At 40.9% G+C, this 21,515-nt stretch overlaps 3 protein-coding genes across 3 annotated transcripts; all 3 read right to left on the bottom strand.

Moving 5' to 3' along the window:
- Window positions 1-7,885: 7,885 nt before the first annotated feature.
- On the bottom strand, window positions 7,886-9,921 carry LOC138596537 (UDP-glucuronosyltransferase 2C1-like). The gene is made up of 3 exons (XM_069667956.1): window positions 9,625-9,921; window positions 8,830-9,543; window positions 7,886-8,470 (listed from the first exon to the last, which is right to left on the bottom strand). Exons 1-3 carry the CDS (start codon window positions 9,916-9,918, stop codon window positions 7,886-7,888), a joined length of 1,593 nt encoding a protein of 530 aa, XP_069524057.1. The 5' UTR covers window positions 9,919-9,921.
- Window positions 9,922-12,782: 2,861 nt separating this feature from the next.
- On the bottom strand, window positions 12,783-14,812 carry LOC138596134 (UDP-glucuronosyltransferase 2C1-like). Its single transcript, XM_069667751.1, has 3 exons — window positions 14,516-14,812; window positions 13,721-14,434; window positions 12,783-13,367 (listed from the first exon to the last, which is right to left on the bottom strand). The coding sequence occupies exons 1-3, from the start codon at window positions 14,807-14,809 to the stop codon at window positions 12,783-12,785; spliced, it is 1,593 nt and encodes a 530-aa protein (XP_069523852.1). The 5' UTR covers window positions 14,810-14,812.
- A 2,861-nt stretch (window positions 14,813-17,673) lies between these two features.
- LOC138596333 (UDP-glucuronosyltransferase 2C1-like) lies at window positions 17,674-19,704 on the bottom strand. The gene is made up of 3 exons (XM_069667939.1): window positions 19,408-19,704; window positions 18,612-19,325; window positions 17,674-18,258 (listed from the first exon to the last, which is right to left on the bottom strand). Exons 1-3 carry the CDS (start codon window positions 19,699-19,701, stop codon window positions 17,674-17,676), a joined length of 1,593 nt encoding a protein of 530 aa, XP_069524040.1. The 5' UTR covers window positions 19,702-19,704.
- Between the last annotated feature and the right edge of the window lie 1,811 nt (window positions 19,705-21,515).

Genomic DNA, 21,515 nt, shown 5'->3' on the forward strand with positions numbered 1-21,515 from the left:
CCTGTTTGATTATGTGCCCTGCCCTGATTGTTTTCACCTGCCCCTTGATTGTCTCACCTGTGTCTGATTAGCCTCACCTCCTAAGTTTATTTAGTCTTTGTGCTCCCCTGTCTCGTTGCCTGTTCATTGTCGTCCATCCTGTGTCATCCATCCTGTGTCGTCCTTCTCTGGAGTTTTGTCTATGTCCATGATGGATATTCTTCGTGCTTCCCCTAACCCCTCGTGTCCCTTGGATTACCTGTTGTTGGTTTTGTTGTACGTTTTTTGCTCCGCCTTTTGATTTTCCTTTTTGTCTTTTGTTGGAGTTAGATTTTGTTTTTGCATTTTTTGCCTTCTGTTTATTAAACCTAAGTATAAGTCTGCATCTGGGTCCTCACCTTTTTGGTTTTACCACAAACCTTGACACCACCGTGTCTGATGGGTGTAAGACAAAAGCCAGCAAGCCTAGCTTAGCACAGAGACTAGAAAAAGGTTGAAACAGTCGGTCCTGTTGGTTTTGTCAAGGAGTAACAACATCTGCCAAAAAATAACAATTCAAAACATTAGATCTTATTTGTTTGATTGGTGTGAAAGCCAAAATAAAAAAACATTTTTACATTTAATGGTAGGTTATTTGCCAGACTATTTCATGGCCAGGCAGAGTAACTACTTGGACTTGTCTCTGGTTGACTCAAAACAAATAAAATAACAATAAATGTTTTTCATTCATCCCGCTTGTTCATGTAAAAACCAGTCGGTTTAGAAGTGAAGAAGCCTTTTCGGACGAGAGGTGAAACGTCTTCAAGAACTTCAACCAAGTCCAGTTTCCTTTTGGATTAGAATGGTTGTATAGTTGAAAAGAGTTGCGCCACAGAATATATCTTTATTAATGTTGAAGATAATGCCACAACATCTTCAGGTTTTCATTGATTTGTTGCTGGAGTCCAGAAAACCACCTGGTTGTGAGCCCACCTTAAGCCATGGGCTGACCAACCAGGTGTCAAACTGGACGAGTTTAGTGTCTCGACTGCAGCTGTCATTAGTGACCCTTCTTAGTGGAATCTGTGGTATTTGACCAGTCTTTACCTGCTGTAATGTAATGTGTGAAGAAATATTTCAATCATTTATATAATACAATAGTTGCTGCATATTTGGTTAGTCTTTTTCTCATTGTCATCTTTGTCTCAACACCATTATAAGCAAATCATTATATCCAACATCAGATGTCCCAGCTCACTCCAGGAGCTGAGGTGTTGTAATCAATGCCCCTCCTGGGATATACTGTGAGGTTGACAGAATAGCCCTATTGTTTATTTCTATCAGGAGTGAATGAAACTGTTGGATGGACCTCACAAAGACACATCCAATCAAAAAATAATGGATTTGATTTAGCTCATGTCATCTTGCTCCAGAAGCTGCAGTCTGCCAAGTATGAACTCACAGTCTTGCACAGATTTGTGCAATAATAAAGCTGTAAAATTATTAAACACAAAAAAATAATGGAAACCAGCACTGAAATGTCTGTTAATGTCACATTATAAATTGGTTACGGTTGCTGTCAGCCTGTGGATATGGAAACTTCAGCTTAATTTAACCCACATTTCTATGCAAATGAAACCAACATTGGCTGATTGTGATGCAAATTCTTTGTGTTGTTTTGTGTTTTAGTTTCCATTTAACATCATTTTAACTGTTTCCCACCCAATAAAACCCCAAACATTTATTTGAAGCGCCTTTATAGCAGAGTATCGAGGCTCAAAGCAGCATTGCTTGTTATTTTTTGTAATGGCGTCATCTAAAGGTTTGTTAATTATTTCCTCATCTCAAGAAATCTAGCTTTTAACTTTATTTACCATACAGATATAAAGGTGTCAATAAGTGCTGATAAATATACAAATAGACCTATTATCATAATTCTTAGTGACCTATGATAGTTTGACACAAGTAGTTCTATTACTTCTAACACGATCCTCGATGAAAACACAGTTCAAAAAACACATTTTATTGAACCTGCACTGTATTCCCTCCCTGGATCTGGCCCAAAGGCTTACCACACTCTTCCCCTCCAGGCTCATTTCCAGACAGCCCTGTTGTCTGTCCTCCAACACTAAATCAGCAGCAGCTGACCATAGTTATGGACCTGTATCTGTGGAGCTTGAGGGTATTATCTGCAGAGACAAGAGTAAACTGGCATCCAGGATTCACTTAATGATCGATGGACTGTGACAGAGGCTTTCTGAACCACTGCTGCGGCTGAGGATTTTGCGTGTTACAGTAGATTAGTTGGAAGGATATGCGGCTATAAAAGAGTGTTTGCAGTTGTTTTCTATATGTTTTGATTAATTGGCAGTTAAGAAAAATGAAAAAAGTACATACTTGACATATTAGAGCCAATCTTTGCTTTAATCTTTCATGGCAGGAAACAGTCTGTCCTTAATAGTACATAACTTTTCCACAGTAAAGTTTCACCGATACAAATGAGCTGCTGAAAACAAAAATACAGCTGTAATCCTGTAACAACAAGAAAGTGAGAGGAAGAAAGATGGAGAGTCACAATATTGCCACAAACATTGCTGGTTCCACCAAGTTTCTATCCATACGATCCAACAGATTCTTCTGTCTGGAAGAGCTTCACATTGCTGAAGTGTGACGAAGACTTCCTAGTCTCAACAGACAGCAACACGTGCAAACGCCCACCCAAAGCAAAGCAGGGTTTACTGTGCAGATCGCGGGATACATTTTTGCTTCTGGCCAGTAGTCACTTCATAGAGGGAGAAATAAATGTGATAAATGTGTCTGAGGAGAGAATGATGTCATGCCTTGCACATGCCCTTTGGGAGGACCATTTAAAAAGATAGAATTTGTGTGTGTGTGTACATGTGTGAGTGATTATAGAGGGGTAAATGAAACAGCAAGTGCATGCTTGTTGCTTTAAGAGAAGCAGTATGGCTTTGTACTGTGTAACTATCATAAAGTGCACACACACAATCGGAAGCCTTGAGGCAGAAATACTACCTGATTTTGATATTTTAGCACTGGAGTATAGTATTTGTAAAGTATCAGCTAATTAATCGACATTTCAGTGTTTCTCTATTCTTCCTTTTCTCTCTCAGAGAATTAAGTGTGCAGTCAATCTCTAGTTTTATAATAAAACAAGGCCTTTGAACATCAAAAATTGTTTTCAGAGCAACTCGTTACGGTGGGCTCAATAAATAAATGTGTCAGAGTAGGCCCTGGTTAAAAGTGCTCAAGCTGGGTAAATCTAGACTGAACTTACGTATTTGCAGTTGCAGAATATCCATGTGCACATCAGCGAGAAGATATATCAGTACCAGTGAGAACATTGCAATTAATAAAGATAATTTTTCATTACTTTACCTTTCTTTTCTTTGGTTTTGGTCATTTCTTTGGTTTTGTTCATTGCTTTGGTTTTGGTCATTGCTTTGCTTTTTGTCATTGCTTTGGTTTTGTTCGTTGCTTTGGTTTTGTTCATTGCTTTGCTTTTGGTCATTGCTTTGGTTTTGTTCATTGCTTTGGTTTTGTTCATTGCTTTGGTTTTGGTCATTGCTTTGCTTTTTGTCATTGCTTTGGTTTTGTTCGTTGCTTTGGTTGTGTTCGTTGCTTTGGTTTTGTTCATTGCTTTGGTTTTGTTCATTGCTTTGGTTTTGGTCATTGCTTTGCTTTTTGTCATTGCTTTGGTTTTGTTCGTTGCTTTGGTTGTGTTCGTTGCTTTGGTTTTGTTCATTGCTCTGCTTTTTGTCATTGCTTTGGTTGTGTTCGTTGCTTTGGTTTTGTTCGTTGCTTTGGTTTTGTTCATTGCTTTGGTTTTGTTCATTGCTTTGCTTTTTGTCATTGCTTTGGTTGTGTTCGTTGCTTTGGTTGTGTTCGTTGCTTTGGTTTTGGTCATTGCTTTGCTTTTTGTCATTGCTTTGGTTTTGTTCGTTGCTTTGGTTTTGTTCGTTGCTTTGGTTTTGTTCATTGCTTTGGTTTTGGTCATTGCTTTGGTTTTGTTCGTTGCTTTGGTTTTGGTCATTGCTTTGCTTTTTGTCATTGCTTTGGTTTTGTTCGTTGCTTTGGTTGTGTTCGTTGCTTTGGTTTTGTTCATTGCTCTGCTTTTTGTCATTGCTTTGGTTGTGTTCGTTGCTTTGGTTTTGTTCGTTGCTTTGGTTTTGTTCATTGCTTTGGTTTTGTTCATTGCTTTGCTTTTTGTCATTGCTTTGGTTGTGTTCGTTGCTTTGGTTGTGTTCGTTGCTTTGGTTTTGGTCATTGCTTTGCTTTTTGTCATTGCTTTGGTTTTGTTCGTTGCTTTGGTTTTGTTCGTTGCTTTGGTTTTGTTCATTGCTTTGGTTTTGGTCATTGCTTTGGTTTTGTTCGTTGCTTTGGTTTTGGTCATTGCTTTGCTTTTTGTCATTGCTTTGGTTTTGTTCGTTGCTTTGGTTTTGTTCATTGCTTTGCTTTTGGTCATTGCTTTGGTTTTGTTCGTTGCTTTGGTTTTGGTTGTTGCTTTGGTTTTGTTCGTTGCTTTGGTTTTGTTCGTTGCTTTGGTTTTGGTCACTGCTTTGGTTTTGTTCATTGCTTTGGTTTGGTCATTTCTTTGGTTTTGTTCAATGCTTTGGTTTTGTTCATTACTTTGGTTTGGTAATTTATTTGGTTTTGGTCATTGCTTTGGTTTTGGTTGTTGCTTTGGTTTTGGTCGTTGCTTTGGCTTTGTTCATTGCTTTGGTTTTGGTCGTTGCTTTGGTTTTGTTCGTTGCTTTGGTTTTGGTCGTTGCTTTGGTTTTGTTCGTTGCTTTGGTTTTGTTCAATGCTTTGGTTTTGTTCATTACTTTGGTTTGGTAATTTATTTGGTTTTGGTCATTGCTTTGGTTTTGGTTGTTGCTTTGGTTTTGTTCGTTGCTTTGGTTTTGTTCGTTGCTTTGGTTTTGTTCATTGCTTTGGTTTTGGTCACTGCTTTGGTTTTGTTCGTTGCTTTGGTTTTGGTTGTTGCTTTGGTTTTGTTCGTTGCTTTGGTTTTGTTCATTGCTTTGGTTTTGGTCACTGCTTTGGTTTTGTTCATTGCTTTGGTTTGGTCATTTCTTTGGTTTTGTTCAATGCTTTGGTTTTGTTCATTACTTTGGTTTGGTAATTTATTTGGTTTTGGTCACTGCTTTGGTTTTGTTCATTGCTTTGGTTTTGGTTGTTGCTTTGGTTTTGTTCGTTGCTTTGGTTTTGTTCATTGCTTTGGTTTTGTTCGTTGCTTTGGTTTTAGTTGTTGCTTTAATATTTGGCAATTGTCTAGGTTTATTTTGACTTCATTGTGTAGAATCCCTTCGATCCAGAAGGTTCAGCCATACTTAAAATGTAGCAAATAATCATATGAAGGGATCTGCTTTGCCTGTTCTCACAGTCTGGCCTTGACTAGCCACTAACAAAAAACATGCACAGTGACATCATCCAATACCAACATAGATCACAGGAAGGATTTACCAAGGAAACGGGGTGTAAAATGAGAGAGGGAGGGGGACAGGAGAAGAGCCAGAGTTGGAAACAGATCCAGAGAGGGATACAAGGACACAAAGGGAGGAAGGCTGAGTGCTCACTGTCACAGTTGCTGATAAGAGTAACGAGTCAGAGACATGCACAGCACCTGTTTTATGTACTCTTTCTACAGCAGATGTTTGGGTGTCTGACCTTACATCTGGACTAGTCGAGGCATCCCTCTGGGTGGAAATAATGCAGAGAAGTAAATATAGAAGCTGAGCTGTGAGCATCAAATCAAAGTTACATGTTGGCTCAATCACATCTTTACCTAAAAGAGAGTGTAATGTCACTTGTAATAATTACAACACTGAAACTAACTCTAATAGAATATTTATGTCTGGTATCATACAACTACTGTAAAAGTCATGTGCCAAGTCTAATAATTACAAATATACATTTAAAATGTCACTTTCCTCTTTTCATTACATTCACATATGTTCAGGTTTTAGATTTACTACTTTTGAATAACAAGCAATAAAAATCACAGTTGACTGCACTTATACATACAGTATATGCAAACCGACACTCACACACGCACTCTATTCTTTTCTTTCCTGTGTCTGTCTTCATTTGTGTTTCTTTGAATCTTAATCTTAAGGCCGTTCCAGCCTTCATAAATCATGTCACTGCCTTGGAACATTTTCACACACTGGCTTTCCACATCAGTGAACTGTGGAGTTTTAAGCAGAGTATCCACAGGGCGATAAGTGAAATGTAATTCGGCTTGTAGTTGGATTTACCAAGACAACCTCACTCATCTTATAAATCAAAACTGTACGAGCAAATGCTTTACCAAAGGGAGCTTTCCTCTTTAGGCAATGATGTTTCGAGGCATCTGTTTTCCGAGTGTTTTGGAAAGGGGAACAGTTTCAATATGGTCCGTTTTCTGAAATGGTAGGATTTTCCACACTGGCATTGATTTTAGTTTAAAAAATGACGTAAGTTATATCGATTGATATAAAGACAAAGAATAACAACCCGTAATCCATCTCCAAGATTTCCATAAAACAGATGGCCTGTGGGGTTGTCGTACTGATACATAAGCTACACATGTTCTTAATATAGACACTGTTTTTTGTCTCATCTCAAAGAAAATACTGCATTGTCTTTTGCAACAGATTGCTGCATCTGTTTCTCTGAGGGTTTTTAATCTCTTTAACTATCACAAGTTTATTAATATTGTAACAATTCATGAATCTATTAGAATCAGCTTTTTGGGCAAACACAGTCAAGGAATAATATGTACAATGTAGATTTGGACAGGGGCTTCTGCTGGAATTTGGTCACATGCGTCCAGGACATTTGTAATGGTTACAGACAGTAAGACCCAGGTAACAGTCCAGAGTCCAGAGTTACGCAAACTTGTGCAAAATAAAAACACAATTGAAACACTATTGTTTTTCATATTAAAGCTTCAATCAGGAATTTAATGATTTACCCTCTCGACCACATTACATTCACATTGCAGATACATAACTGAAGAATCAAATGATGCCACCTGGCTAGAGAGACTTCTTGTCTGGGCAGAGTATAAGACGTGCACCAGGGCAGCTAAATGCACATGTTGGAGAAGTTGGCCTACAGGGTTACATTCTGTTTTAGGTTTGGGAGCAGGTATTTCTTGGGTTGAAAATGTAAGTCAAATCTGACTTTTAGTTGACATAAATTTGAACAGCGGCCTCTTGGGAGAAAGTCCTTTGTTTGAATAATTTATCTCCCCCAACCTACTCTGTAAATGGGCTTCATCGTGTTTGAGCAGAAAGGTTTAACAGCAGAAACCCCTGAGGGCTAACTTTGTGCACTAAAATCAGGAAGCAGGCAATAAAATTAATCCAAGGTCCTAACATATAGGGGTGGGATTAGGATCTCTACTTTTGATTAGATTTTGTTTATTTATTTAATTTCTTTTCTTTTCTTTATTTCTTTTTGGTAGTTAAGGTGGTTGTGTTCATCTTTGTGTCAACACCTTGTTTTAAAAATGGTCTGATTAGACGATGTATATGTTCCCCTTTGTTCTCAGTTGGTCTTTTATGGGTTCAGATAAGTATGGTAGCTTCTGGCCCAGAACTGTATTGCAGTTTATTTAAACTCCTTCACATTTAGGTGAATAAAACCATCTTTCAACTAAGTCCTAATGAAATTGGGGCAAAGAAGAATTCAGAGTGTATGTTGATAATATGGAGTTTCCCAAACTGAATTCTGAGCAGAGCTGAGCAGTGGGTTAATTGCTCAATACTTTTACCATATATTGTATATTTCTTCAATTTAAATCCATTGAATGTAATTTTGCTTCATAAATAATGAAGAGAAACAAATTAGATAGATTTCAGTTTTTGTTTAAATAGAAAACTCACTGTAGCATATATCTGATCAAATTTGACCCTAATCAGTGTTGTTTGGTCTTAGTCTTTCTTCTACCTCTGCAGCACAAGAACCTCAAAACAGCAAAAGTAGAGAGCAGCAGCAGAGTCGCTGCAGTCAGCAATACCAGCAGCACATCTAAACAGTAGTATGAGTACCAGGGCATCTTATAGGCCTCTGTACGCAAGTGAGGAGCCCCTTTATGGCGTATCACATATTCAATCCAGAATACGGCCTGATCCATGGGTGCCATTGGCTGGTCTCTGTGCAGACGTGACATCCTTTGAATGTTCTGCCTGTAACTGTCTTGATGGAGCACTTCGTTTAGGCCTTGTTCAAAACTATTACCTTTAACATCACCTAGCTGAAGGATCTTTCCAGCTCCTCTCTCCTGCAGACGTAGAAGGTTGTCGTACTGGTCGAAGAACAGTGGTATGCCGAGCACAGGGACCCCGTGGTAAATGGCCTCCTGGACTCCATTTGTGCCTCCGTGAGCTACAAAGGCTTTGATCTGTGGGTGGCCCAGGAGGTCCTTCTGTGGCATCCAGTCCACTATGAGGGTGTTGTTGCCCAAAGTGGAGGGTCGCTTCCCTTTGTGCCTCCATATCACCTGATCCGAAAATGAGAGGAAATATTATGAATTCTCTCTACTGATGTTATCACTGCCACATCCTGTTTCATCCTGTAAATAATAGCATGAAGCCTCGAACTTAACTCTAACTCTAATTCTGGCCCTCCCCCTGGCTAGTGGGACTGTAAACAATGACCAGCACAAGGAAAAGGAAGTCTTTGCCTGAAAATCCTTAATCCTTCATAGGCCACCACTACTTTAGTTGTAGTTAGACAATAACCAATGGGTTCTTAGATTGCTGCTGTGACTGTCTCAGTCAAAAAGGAGCTTTTCAATGGCACATTTATGTCCTTTTGACATCTTATATCCTGTGCATTAAATCACTGATCATGGCTTACCTTCTGGGGCATCTTGGCAAAGACACTGGCGATTTCATCTGCTAGGTCTTCGGGCAAAGCATTGACCAAAGTTCCCAGAGTCATGATGATCACTCCGTGCTCCCCGGCACTCTGAACAAACTGCTCCAGGTCTGCTGGCAGAGGCTGGGCTGGTTTGCACTGGAAACCACCGATGTAGACGGCATTTGGCATCGTGGGTCGAGGAAATTCAAACACGAAATCTGACCTGAACAGCCAAATGTCTGCTTCCTGAAGAAGCGTGATGATGTCACATCCACCCTCAAAGTATTTATCAAAGATAGCTTTGTATGTTGGCCCCACCAGAACTCTTTGCTGGTATTCAACAACGCTGTTGAAAAGTATGTTCTTGACCCGCTGGATGAATGTCATTTTGTCTGTTAAGCCCGATCCTGGCACTGGGATATAAGAGAGTGGGTAGGGGGCGATCGCATAGTGGCCTTCTCCAGAAGTGATCCAGCGAACATTGAGCACCAAGGGCAGTTTGAGATACTTGGCAAGAACTATCCCTGTTGCTGTGCCCGGGTCAGTGAGAACAAGATCATATTTGTAATCCCATAGGCTTTTGACCAGTTTTTCATCATCCAAGATCTGAGCGGTGGCATCAGCCCACATTACATGGAAATCACTAAGCAAACTAAGCATATCCTTTGTGAGTTTGAAGTAAGAGAGTACTGAAGCTCCCTCTCTGTGCACCTGAAAACAAAGATAGACAAAGTGTTGAAAATGAACAAAAAAAAAAGATTAACTTGATACAAGAATGACTTAAAAATTCACCCTCATGTTCTTCTCTAGGAACACATCAATAATATCCTCCAAACCCTCATCCATTTTGAGACTAATGGATGTGTAGAGAGGAGACTTTTCGTCAATGTACCAGCTGTTGGAGGCCCTGACCACTGTGAGGCTGTGTCCCCTTGCATGAAGTTCCTCTAGCAGGATCTTCATGTTGATCCAGTGGCTCCCGTCCAGAGGGACCACTAGAATCTTTCCTCCATCGCAAGTTGGTGTAAATGACATCAGACATAAACTGAGGAATAAAAATATTCCACATGTACGCTGAACTGGCATGGGTCCTAAGGATAAGATTCAGAAATGATAGCATGAGAAAAGCTTTAGCTACAATCATCTAGACGAAATGTGCTTTACTAGATTATAGATTTTATCAGGTAAAAACATTGTATAAAACAGTTTCTGCTCGTTAAGCAAACATGCAGCTACAGTTTGTTTTGTTCGCCCTAATCAGAAAATTTAAGATACCAGCCACAACATGATAATGTTTCTAAAATGTTCTTACCCATCATAGAGAGTCACAACAGTAGCCCGTCTAGCCTGCAGATTCAGAGAGTCCAAATGGATTATTCTTGACATATATGAGGTCAAACTCCAGTCCGAGTTTGATTGGTCAGTTTACGGGTAAATGAGTTACATATGAGGCGTGTCTACTGAATCTTTGGTGCTGCAATAAATTCTCTGTAAATAGCAGACAAAGTAATTATTAGTTCTATGTGGTGTCATCATTGTCTAATTACTTTATTCAGTAAAGTTGAAACCCTCGGGTAAGTACCCTGTGAAGTGTAGTTTTGTGAATATATGTCTTTCTGTAATTTCAGAAGAACTTATGACCTCTTCCATAAGGTTATCAGAGGGGGTTATGTAATGTTAACCCACACTCATTGAATGCATGACATTTGTAAGTGCAAAGAAATATCTGGAAACAATATGAATGGGTTTCCTGGACTCAGCACTTTATTATAAACTACCATGTATTTAACATGTTATAAATGTTTTTACCTGGAGGTTTTTACTTTCTACTATTGGTGCCAAATGTAACTGCAAGCTGAATGTAGGTTACAGGTCTCAGAACTGAACTCAGATGATCTGAGACATGTACTCTCACATCATTGGTGGTACATTGTTCAAATCCTCTACTTGAGTAATTTGACCAATACCTCGCTTTATAAATGCTATTACATGTAATGTGCAGAGAAACGGTCCTTGTGAGTGTTATACTATTGTTTATCATGTAATTAAACAAACGATAACTGATGCATTCTGGGTAAGCAAAATTTAACTTCTTGGCATGAGTTTTAAACAGTTAATTGCAGCCCAAATATTAGTATTTTATAGTATAGTATTGTATAGGTTTCTTTGTTGAAAGGCTTACTTAAAGGATAACTTCGGGATTTTTCAACCTAGACCCTATTTTCCCATGTGTTTGTGTGTAAGTGACTAGTGGAGACAACAATTATTGAAGTCGATCCAGTATTCAGGGAGGGAGCACCGGCCAGCAGCCGCGAAATGAGATACAATGTAACCAAACGGGGCAACGGGCATACGCCAATATACAGCCGCTAAAAGCGCTTGTTTTTGCTAGCGACAGTCTCAGATCGTTATAAGTGTCTGACAACACTGTGGCAGCCATGCTACTTTACCTTATGCTCTCTGTTGTTGTCTGTAGCCAAGTCTCGCTCAGGGAGAAGTCTGTAACCATGGGTGTCTCTATGATGAGGTGGGGAGCGGCTGTGGAATGAGCATCAGAGCCGGGGCAAGTCTTTTTACATCATAAACATTAACGATACAAATGTGATAGCTTAAGAAGGTTTGTCTAAACACAAGGCTTTAGAGAACACCAGAATCCTAATTCATCTTAAAGCTACAGTAGGCAACATTATTATCAGGACATCACCGGGGGCGCTACCCACCCAGGCCTGAAGTGTAATACTTATTTGAACCAGAGATCTCGGGTCCTGTCTCTTTCTTGTGTGCAGCTTCACTGTCACTCATAAACAACCTCAATTGTCAAGGGAGAATGCTGGGAGGGTGATATACTCACCAGGGAGAGGCCGTGCCCCTTCTTCGTTAAAGAGTTCACCACTCAGAGAAATGAAGAGAAGAAACATTTTCTATTTCTCAGTTAATTTTCTTTATTCAATTATTTTTATGGACATTCAAGTATGTATGTGTGCCTAAATAATTTCCGCTAACGCAGCCTTTCCTTCAGAGAGGTGCTATGAGTCTATTAGTGCTAAAATAATTTCCAGTGAAGGAAAGCCTAACTACTTTTCTGTTTTGGTAGCGATTGCCTAGCGATTCCGAAGATTTCCACCTGATAACTATTAAGCATCAATATATTTCTGGTAGTATTTTTTGTGGCAATTCCCTAGTGATTCCAAAGATTTCCGGCTGATAACTATAGAGAGAGAAAAAAGAGAGCTTGACTAGTGTTAGAGCTCTGATATTTATTCTCTGAGCAGAGATCTGTGACTCTGAGCGCCTGCCCCTTTGTATTTGTAAAAAGCTGTCCAGTCTGAATCTAACAACCAATCAGGGTTAGCTTTCCACGTAACTGGCCAATCAAACTACCGTCATCCAGCTTCCACGTGACTTGTGTCGGCAGCGTGCACACAGAGGTTGTGTCAGTCAGGAGCTATGGCAACTTGCGGTAAATATTCTGTACCTCCTTTGCCAGCAGCGGCATATACAACTTCTAAAGAAGCAAAAAGAAGGAAGACCACGAGGAGAAAAAAGCTACAAAGAGATCCCTAAATAAAAAGTCAGACGAGTGGGAGCGTAAGGGGCTGAAGAGCTTAGCGATGCAGAGGTTGCCCTGTTCCTTCTTGACAAGCAACGGTAGCTCTTACGGTAACAGTGAACGGTAATACTAAGCTCCAACACCTAGAGGTAAAAAGGTGGCACATACCCAGAACTATAACGATAACTTAAGTAGTATTTGAACATTTTGCCCGCAATGAAGTGTACGTTTTGGAATAAACAGCATCTCTCCTCTCTCTATCTCCTTGCCTCAGTGCTGCAGGGAGACGCACCACTCAACTGCTGCGCGGCACACACCAGTTACAAAATGCATGTGCATGTTTGGTGTAGTGGAGTAATACAGAGAGGTGGAATGTTTTTACATTGTACTGCCACTTTAATCAGTGTTGTTTGGTCTTAGTCTTTCTTCTACTTCTGCAGCACAAGAACCTCAAAACAGCAAAAGTAGAGAGCAGCAGCAGAGTCGCTGCAGTCAGCAATACCAGCAGCACATCTAAACAGTAGTATGAGTACCAGGGCATCTTATAGGCCTCTGTACGCAAGTGAGGAGCTCCTTTATGGCGTATCACATATTCAATCCAGAATACGGCCTGATCCATGGGTGCCATTGGCTGGTCTCTGTGCAGACGTGACATCCTTTGAATGTTCTGCCTGTAACTGTCTTGATGGAGCACTTCGTTTAGGCCTTGTTCAAAACTATTACCTTTAACATCACCTAGCTGAAGGATCTTTCCAGCTCCTCTCTCCTGCAGACGTAGAAGGTTGTCGTACTGGTCGAAGAACAGTGGTATGCCGAGCACAGGGACCCCGTGGTAAATGGCCTCCTGGACTCCATTTGTGCCTCCGTGAGCTACAAAGGCTTTGATCTGTGGGTGGCCCAGGAGGTCCTTCTGTGGCATCCAGTCCACTATGAGGGTGTTGTTGCCCAAAGTGGAGGGTCGCTTCCCTTTGTGCCTCCATATCACCTGATCCGAAAACGAGAGGAAATATTATGAATTCTCTCTACTGATGTTATCACTGCCACATCCTGTTTCATCCTGTAAATAATAGCATGAAGCCTCGAACTTAACTCTAACTCTGGCACTTCCCCTTGCTAGTGGGACTGTAAACAATGACCAGCACAAGGAAAAGGAAGTCTTTGCCTGGAAATCCTTAATCCTTCATAGGCCAACACTACTTTTGTTGTAGTTAGACAATAGCCAATGGGTTCTTAGATTGCTGCTGTGACTGTCTCAGTCAAAAAGGAGCTTTTCAATGGCACATTTATGTCTTTTTGACATCTTATATCCTGTGCATTAAATCACTCATCATGGCTTACCTTCTGGGGCATCTTGGCAAAGACACTGGCGATTTCATCTGCTAGGTCTTCAGGCAAAGCGTTGACCAAAGTTCCCAGAGTCATGATGATCACTCCGTGCTCCCCGGCACTCTGAACAAACTGCTCCAGGTCTGCTGGCAGAGGCTGGGCTGGTTTGCACTGGAAACCACCGATGTAGACGGCATTTGGCATCGTGGGTCGAGGAAATTCAAACACGAAATCTGACCTGAACAGCCAAATGTCTGCTTCCTGAAGAAGCGTGATGATGTCACATCCACCCTTAATGTATTTATCAAAGATAGCTTTGTATGTTGGCCCCACCAGAACTCTTTGCTGGTATTCAACAATGCTGTTGAAAAGTATGTTCTTGACCCGCTGGATGAAGGTCATTTTGTCTGTTAAGCCCGACCCTGGCACTGGGATATAAGAGAGTGGGTAGGGGGCGATCACATAGTGGCCTTCTCCAGAAGTGATCCAGCGAACATTGAGGACCAAGGGCAGTTTGAGATACTTGGCAAGAACTATCCCCGTTGCTGTGGCCGGGTCAGTGAGAACAAGATCATATTTGTAATCCCGTAGGCTTTTGACCAGTTTTTCATCATCCAAGATCTGAGCAGTGGCATCAGCCCACATTACATGGAAATCACTAATCAAACTAAGCATATCCTTTGTGAGTTTGAAGTAAGAGAGTACTGAAGCTCCCTCTCTGTGCACCTGGAAACAAAAATAGACAAAGTGTTGAAAATGTAAAAAAAAAAAAGATTAACTTGATACAAGAATGACTTAAAAATTCACCCTCATGTTCTTCTCTAGGAACACATCAATAATATCCTCCAAACCCTCATCCATTTTGAGACTAATGGATGTGTAGAGAGGAGACTTTTCGTCAATGTACCAGCTGTTGGAGGCCCTGACCACTGTGAGGCTGTGTCCCCTTGCATGAAGTTCCTCTAGCAGGATCTTCATGTTGATCCAGTGGCTCCCGTCCAGAGGGACCACTAGAATCTTTCCTCCATCGCAAGTTGGTGTAAATGACATCAGACATAAACTGAGGAATAAAAATATTCCACATGTACGCTGAACTGGCATGGGTCCTAAGGATAAGATTCAGAAATGATAGCATGAGAAAAGCTTTAGCTACAATCATCTAGACGAAATGTGCTTTACTAGATTATAGATGTTATCAGGTAAAAACATTGTATAAAACAGTTTCTGCTCGTTAAGCAAACATGCAGCTACAGTTTGTTTTGTTCGCCCTAATCAGAAAATATTAGATACCAGCCACAACATGATAATGTTTCTAAAATGTTCTTACCCATCATCGAGAGTCACAACAGTAGCCCGTCTAGCCCGCAGATTCAGAGAGTCCAAATGGATTATTCTTGACATATTTGAGGTCAAACTCCAGTCCGAGTTTGATTGGTCCTTTTACGGGTAAATGAGTTACATATGAAGCATGTCTACTGAATCTTTGGTGCTGCAATAAATTCTCTGTAAATAGCAGACAAAGTAATTATTAGTTCTATGTGGTGTCATCATTGTCTAATTACTTTATTCAGTAAAGTTGAAACCCTCTGGTAAGTACCCTGTGAAGTGTAGTTTTGTGAATATGTCTCTCTGTCATTTCAGAAGAACCTATGACCTCTTCCATAAGGTTATCAGAGGGGCTTATGTAATGTTAACCCACACTCATTGAATGCATGACATTTGTAAGTGCAAAGAAATATCTGAAAACAATATGAATGAGTTTCCTGGACTCAGCACTTTATTATAAACTACCATGTATTTAACATGTTATAAATGTTTTTACCTGGAGGTTTTTGCTTTCTACTATTGGTGCCAAATGTAACTGCAAGCTGAATGTAGGTTACAGGTCTCAGAACTGAACTCAGATGATCTGAGACATGTACTCTCACATCATTGGTGGTAAATTGTTCAAATCCTCTACTTGAGTAATTTGACCAATACCTCGCTTTATAAATGCTATTACATGTAATGTGCAGAGAAATGGTCCTTGTGAGTGTTATACTATTGTTTATCATGTAATTAAACAAACGATAACTGATGCATTCTGGGTAAGCAAAATTTAACTTCTTGGCATGAGTTTTAAACAGTTAATTGCAGCCCAAATATTAGTATTTGATAGTATAGTATTGTATAGGTTTCTTTGTTTGAAAATGCTAACTTAAAGGATAACTTCGGGATTTTTCAACCTAGACCCTATTTTCCCATGTGTTTGTGTGTAAGTGACTAGTGGAGACAACAATTATTGAAGTCGATCCAGTATTCAGGGAGGGAGCACCGGCCAGCAGCCGCGAAATGAGATACAATGTAACCAAACGGGGCAACGGGCATACGCCAATATACAGCCGCTAAAAGCGCTTGTTTTTGCTAGCGACAGTCTCAGATCGTTATAAGTGTCTGACAACACTGTGGCAGCCATGCTACTTTACCTTATGCTCTCTGTTGTTGTCTGCAACCAAGTCTCTCTCACGGAGAAGTCTGTAACCATGGGTGTCTCTATGATGAGGTGGGGAGCGGCTGTGGAATGAGCATCGGAGCCGGGGCAACTCTTTTTACATCATAAACATTAACGATACAAATGTGATAGCTTAAGAAGGTTTGTCTAAACACAAGGCTTTAGAGAACACCAGAATCCTAATTCATCTTAAAGCTACAGTAGGCAACATTATTATCAGGACATCACCGGGGGCGCTACCCACCCAGGCCTTAAGTGTAATACTTATTTGAACCAGAGATCTCGGGTCCTGTCTCTTTCTTGTGTGCAGCTTCACTGTCACTCATAAACAACCTCAATTGTCAAGGGAGAATGCTGGGAGGGTGATATACTCACCAGGGAGAGGCCGTGCCCCTTCTTCGTTAAAGAGTTCACCACTCAGAGAAATGAAGAGAAGAAACATTTTCTATTTCTCAGTTAATTTTCTTTATTCAATTATTTTTATGGACATTCAAGTATGTATGTGTGCCTAAATAATTTCCGCTAACGCAGCCTTTCCTTCAGAGAGGTGCTATGAGTCTATTAGTGCTAAAATAATTTCCAGTGAAGGAAAGCCTAACTACTTTTCTGTTTTGGTAGCGATTGCCTAGCGATTCCGAAGATTTCCACCTGATAACTATTAAGCATCAATATATTTCTGGTAGTATTTTTTGTGGCAATTCCCTAGTGATTCCAAAGATTTCCGGCTGATAACTATAGAGAGAGAAAAAAGAGAGCTTGACTAGTGTTAGAGCTCTGATATTTATTCTCTGAGCAGAGATCTGTGACTCTGAGCGCCTGCCCCTTTGTATTTGTAAAAAGCTGTCCAGTCTGAATCTAACAACCAATCAGGGTTAGCTTTCCACGTAACTGGCCAATCAAACTACCGTCATCCAGCTTCCACGTGACTTGTGTCGGCAGCGTGCACACAGAGGTTGTGTCAGTCAGGAGCTATGGCAACTTGCGGTAAATATTCTGTACCTCCTTTGCCAGCAGCGGCATATACAACTTCTAAAGAAGCAAAAAGAAGGAAGACCACGAGGAGAAAAAAGCTACAAAGAGATCCCTAAATAAAAAGTCAGACGAGTGGGAGCGTAAGGGGCTGAAGAGCTTAGCGATGCAGAGGTTGCCCTGTTCCTTCTTGACAAGCAACGGTAGCTCTTACGGTAACAGTGAACGGTAATACTAAGCTCCAACACCTAGAGGTAAAAAGGTGGCACATACCCAGAACTATAACGATAACTTAAGTAGTATTTGAACATTTTGCCCGCAATGAAGTGTACGTTTTGGAATAAACAGCATCTCTCCTCTCTCTATCTCCTTGCCTCAGTGCTGCAGGGAGACGCACCACTCAACTGCTGCGCGGCACACACCAGTTACAAAATGCATGTGCATGTTTGGTGTAGTGGAGTAATACAGAGTGGTGGAATGTTTTTACATTGTACTGCCACTTTAATCAGTGTTGTTTGGTCTTAGTCTTTCTTCTACTTCTGCAGCACAAGAACCTCAAAACAGCAAAAGTAGAGAGCAGCAGCAGAGTCGCTGCAGTCAGCAATACCAGCAGCACATCTAAACAGTAGTATGAGTACCAGGGCATCTTATAGGCCTCTGTACGCAAGTGAGGAGCTCCTTTATGGCGTATCACATATTCAATCCAGAATACGGCCTGATCCATGGGTGCCATTGGCTGGTCTCTGTGCAGACGTGACATCCTTTGAATGTTCTGCCTGTAACTGTCTTGATGGAGCACTTCGTTTAGGCCTTGTTCAAAACTGTTACCGTTAACATCACCTAGCTGAAGGATCTTTCCAGCTCCTCTCTCCTGCAGACGTAGAAGGTTGTCGTACTGGTCGAAGAACAGTGGTATGCCGAGCACAGGGACCCCGTGGTAAATGGCCTCCTGGACTCCATTTGTGCCTCCGTGAGCTACAAAGGCTTTGATCTGTGGGTGGCCCAGGAGGTCCTTCTGTGGCATCCAGTCCACTATGAGGGTGTTGTTGCCCAAAGTGGAGGGTCGCTTCCCTTTGTGCCTCCATATCACCTGATCCGAAAACGAGAGGAAATATTATGAATTCTCTCTACTGATGTTATCACTGCCACATCCTGTTTCATCCTGTAAATAATAGCATGAAGCCTCGAACTTAACTCTAACTCTGGCACTTCCCCTTGCTAGTGGGACTGTAAACAATGACCAGCACAAGGAAAAGGAAGTCTTTGCCTGGAAATCCTTAATCCTTCATAGGCCACCACTACTTTAGTTGTAGTTAGACAATAGCCAATGGGTTCTTAGATTGCTGCTGTGACTGTCTCAGTCAAAAAGGAGCTTTTCAATGGCACATTTATGTCTTTTTGACATCTTATATCCTGTGCATTAAATCACTCATCATGGCTTACCTTCTGGGGCATCTTGGCAAAGACACTGGCGATTTCATCTGCTAGGTCTTCAGGCAAAGCGTTGACCAAAGTTCCCAGAGTCATGATGATCACTCCGTGCTCCCCGGCACTCTGAACAAACTGCTCCAGGTCTGCTGGCAGAGGCTGGGCTGGTTTGCACTGGAAACCACCGATGTAGACGGCATTTGGCATCGTGGGTCGAGGAAATTCAAACACGAAATCTGACCTGAACAGCCAAATGTCTGCTTCCTGAAGAAGCGTGATGATGTCACATCCACCCTTAATGTATTTATCAAAGATAGCTTTGTATGTTGGCCCCACCAGAACTCTTTGCTGGTATTCAACAATGCTGTTGAAAAGTATGTTCTTGACCCGCTGGATGAAGGTCATTTTGTCTGTTAAGCCCGACCCTGGCACTGGGATATAAGAGAGTGGGTAGGGGGCGATCACATAGTGGCCTTCTCCAGAAGTGATCCAGCGAACATTGAGGACCAAGGGCAGTTTGAGATACTTGGCAAGAACTGCCCCCGTTGCTGTGGCCGGGTCAGTGAGAACAAGATCATATTTGTAATCCCGTAGGCTTTTGACCAGTTTTTCATCATCCAAGATCTGAGCAGTGGCATCAGCCCACATTACATGGAAATCACTAATCAAACTAAGCATATCCTTTGTGAGTTTGAAGTTAGAGAGTGCTGAAGCTCCCTCTCTGTGCACCTGGAAACAAAGATAGACAAAGTGTTGAAAATGTAAAAAAAAAAAAAGATTAACTTGATACAAGAATGACTTAAAAATTCACCCTCATGTTCTTCTCTAGGAACACATCAATAATATCCTCCAAACCCTCATCCATTTTGAGACTAATGGATGTGTAGAGAGGAGACTTTCCGTCAATGTACCAGCTGTTGGAGGCCCTGACCACTGTGAGGCTGTGTCCCCTTGCATGAAGTTCCTCTAGCAGGATCTTCATGTTGATCCAGTGGCTCCCGTCCAGAGGGACCACTAGAATCTTTCCTCCATCGCAAGTTGGTGTAAATGACATCAGACATAAACTGAGGAATAAAAATATTCCACATGTACGCTGAACTGGCATGGGTCCTAAGGATAAGATTCAGAAATGATAGCATGAGAAAAGCTTTAGCTACAATCATCTAGACGAAATGTGCTTTACTAGATTATAGATGTTATCAGGTAAAAACATTGTATAAAACAGTTTCTGCTCGTTAAGCAAACATGCAGCTACAGTTTGTTTTGTTCGCCCTAATCAGAAAATATTAGATACCAGCCACAACATGATAATGTTTCTAAAATGTTCTTACCCATCATCGAGAGTCACAACAGTAGCCCGTCTAGCCCGCAGATTCAGAGAGTCCAAATGGATTATTCTTGACATATTTGAGGTCAAACTCCAGTCCGAGTTTGATTGGTCCTTTTACGGGTAAATGAGTTACATATGAAGCATGTCTACTGAATCTTTGGTGCTGCAATAAATTCTCTGTAAATAGCAGACAAAGTAATTATTAGTTCTATGTGGTGTCATCATTGTCTAATTACTTTATTCAGTAAAGTTGAAACCCTCTGGTAAGTACCCTGTGAAGTGTAGTTTTGTGAATATGTCTCTCTGTCATTTCAGAAGAACCTATGACCTCTTCCATAAGGTTATCAGAGGGGCTTATGTAATGTTAACCCACACTCATTGAATGCATGACATTTGTAAGTGCAAAGAAATATCTGAAAACAATATGAATGAGTTTCCTGGACTCAGCACTTGATTATAAACTACCATGTATTTAACATGTTATAAATGTTTTTACCTGGAGGTTTTTGCTTTCTACTATTGGTGCCAAATGTAACTGCAAGCTGAATGTAGGTTACAGGTCTCAGAACTGAACTCAGATGATCTGAGACATGTACTCTCACATCATTGGTGGTAAATTGTTCAAATCCTTTACTTGAGTAATTTGACCAATACCTCGCTTTATAAATGCTATTGAATGTAATGTTCAGAGAAATGGTCCTTATGAGTGTTATACTTTTATTTATCATGTAATTAGACAAATGATAACTGAGGCATTCTGGGTAAGCAAAATCTTACTTCTTGGCATGAGTTTTAAACAGTTAATTGCAGCCCAAATATTAGTATTTTATAGTATAGTATTGTATAAGTTTCTTTGTTTGAAAATGCTAACTTATAGGATAACTTTGGGATTTTTCAACCTAGACCCTAATTTCCCATGTGTTTGTGTGTAAGTGACTAGTGGAGACAACAATTATTGAAATCGATCCAGTATTCAGGGAGGGAGCACCGGCCAGCAGCCGCGAAATGAGATACAATGTAACCAAACGGGGCAACGGGCATACGCCAATATACAGCCGCTAAAAGCGCTTGTTTTTGCTAGCGACAGTCTCAGATCGTTATAAGTGTCTGACAACACTGTGGCAGCCATGCTACTTTACCTTATGCTCTCTGTTGTTGTCTGCAACCAAGTCTCTCTCACGGAGAAGTCTGTAACCATGGGTGTCTCTATGATGAGGTGGGGAGCGGCTGTGGAATGAGCATCGGAGCCGGGGCAACTCTTTTTACATCATAAACATTAACGATACAAATGTGATAGCTTAAGAAGGTTTGTCTAAACACAAGGCTTTAGAGAACACCAGAATCCTAATTCATCTTAAAGCTACAGTAGGCAACATTATTATCAGGACATCATCGGGAGCGCTACCCACCCAGGCCTGAAGTGTAATACTTATTTGAACCAGAGATCTCGGGTCCTGTCCCTTTCTTGTGTGCAGCTTCACTGTCACTCATAAACAACCTCAATTGTCAAGGGAGAATGCTGGGAGGGTGATATACTCACCAGGGAGAGGCCGTGCCCCTTCTTCATGAAAGAGTTCACCACTCAGAGA

Source organism: Semicossyphus pulcher, unplaced genomic scaffold, assembly GCF_022749685.1.
Source record: "Semicossyphus pulcher isolate SPU_LCO1_2020_fin unplaced genomic scaffold, fSemPul1.0.p SCAF_10, whole genome shotgun sequence".
NCBI lineage: Eukaryota > Metazoa > Chordata > Actinopteri > Labriformes > Labridae > Semicossyphus > Semicossyphus pulcher.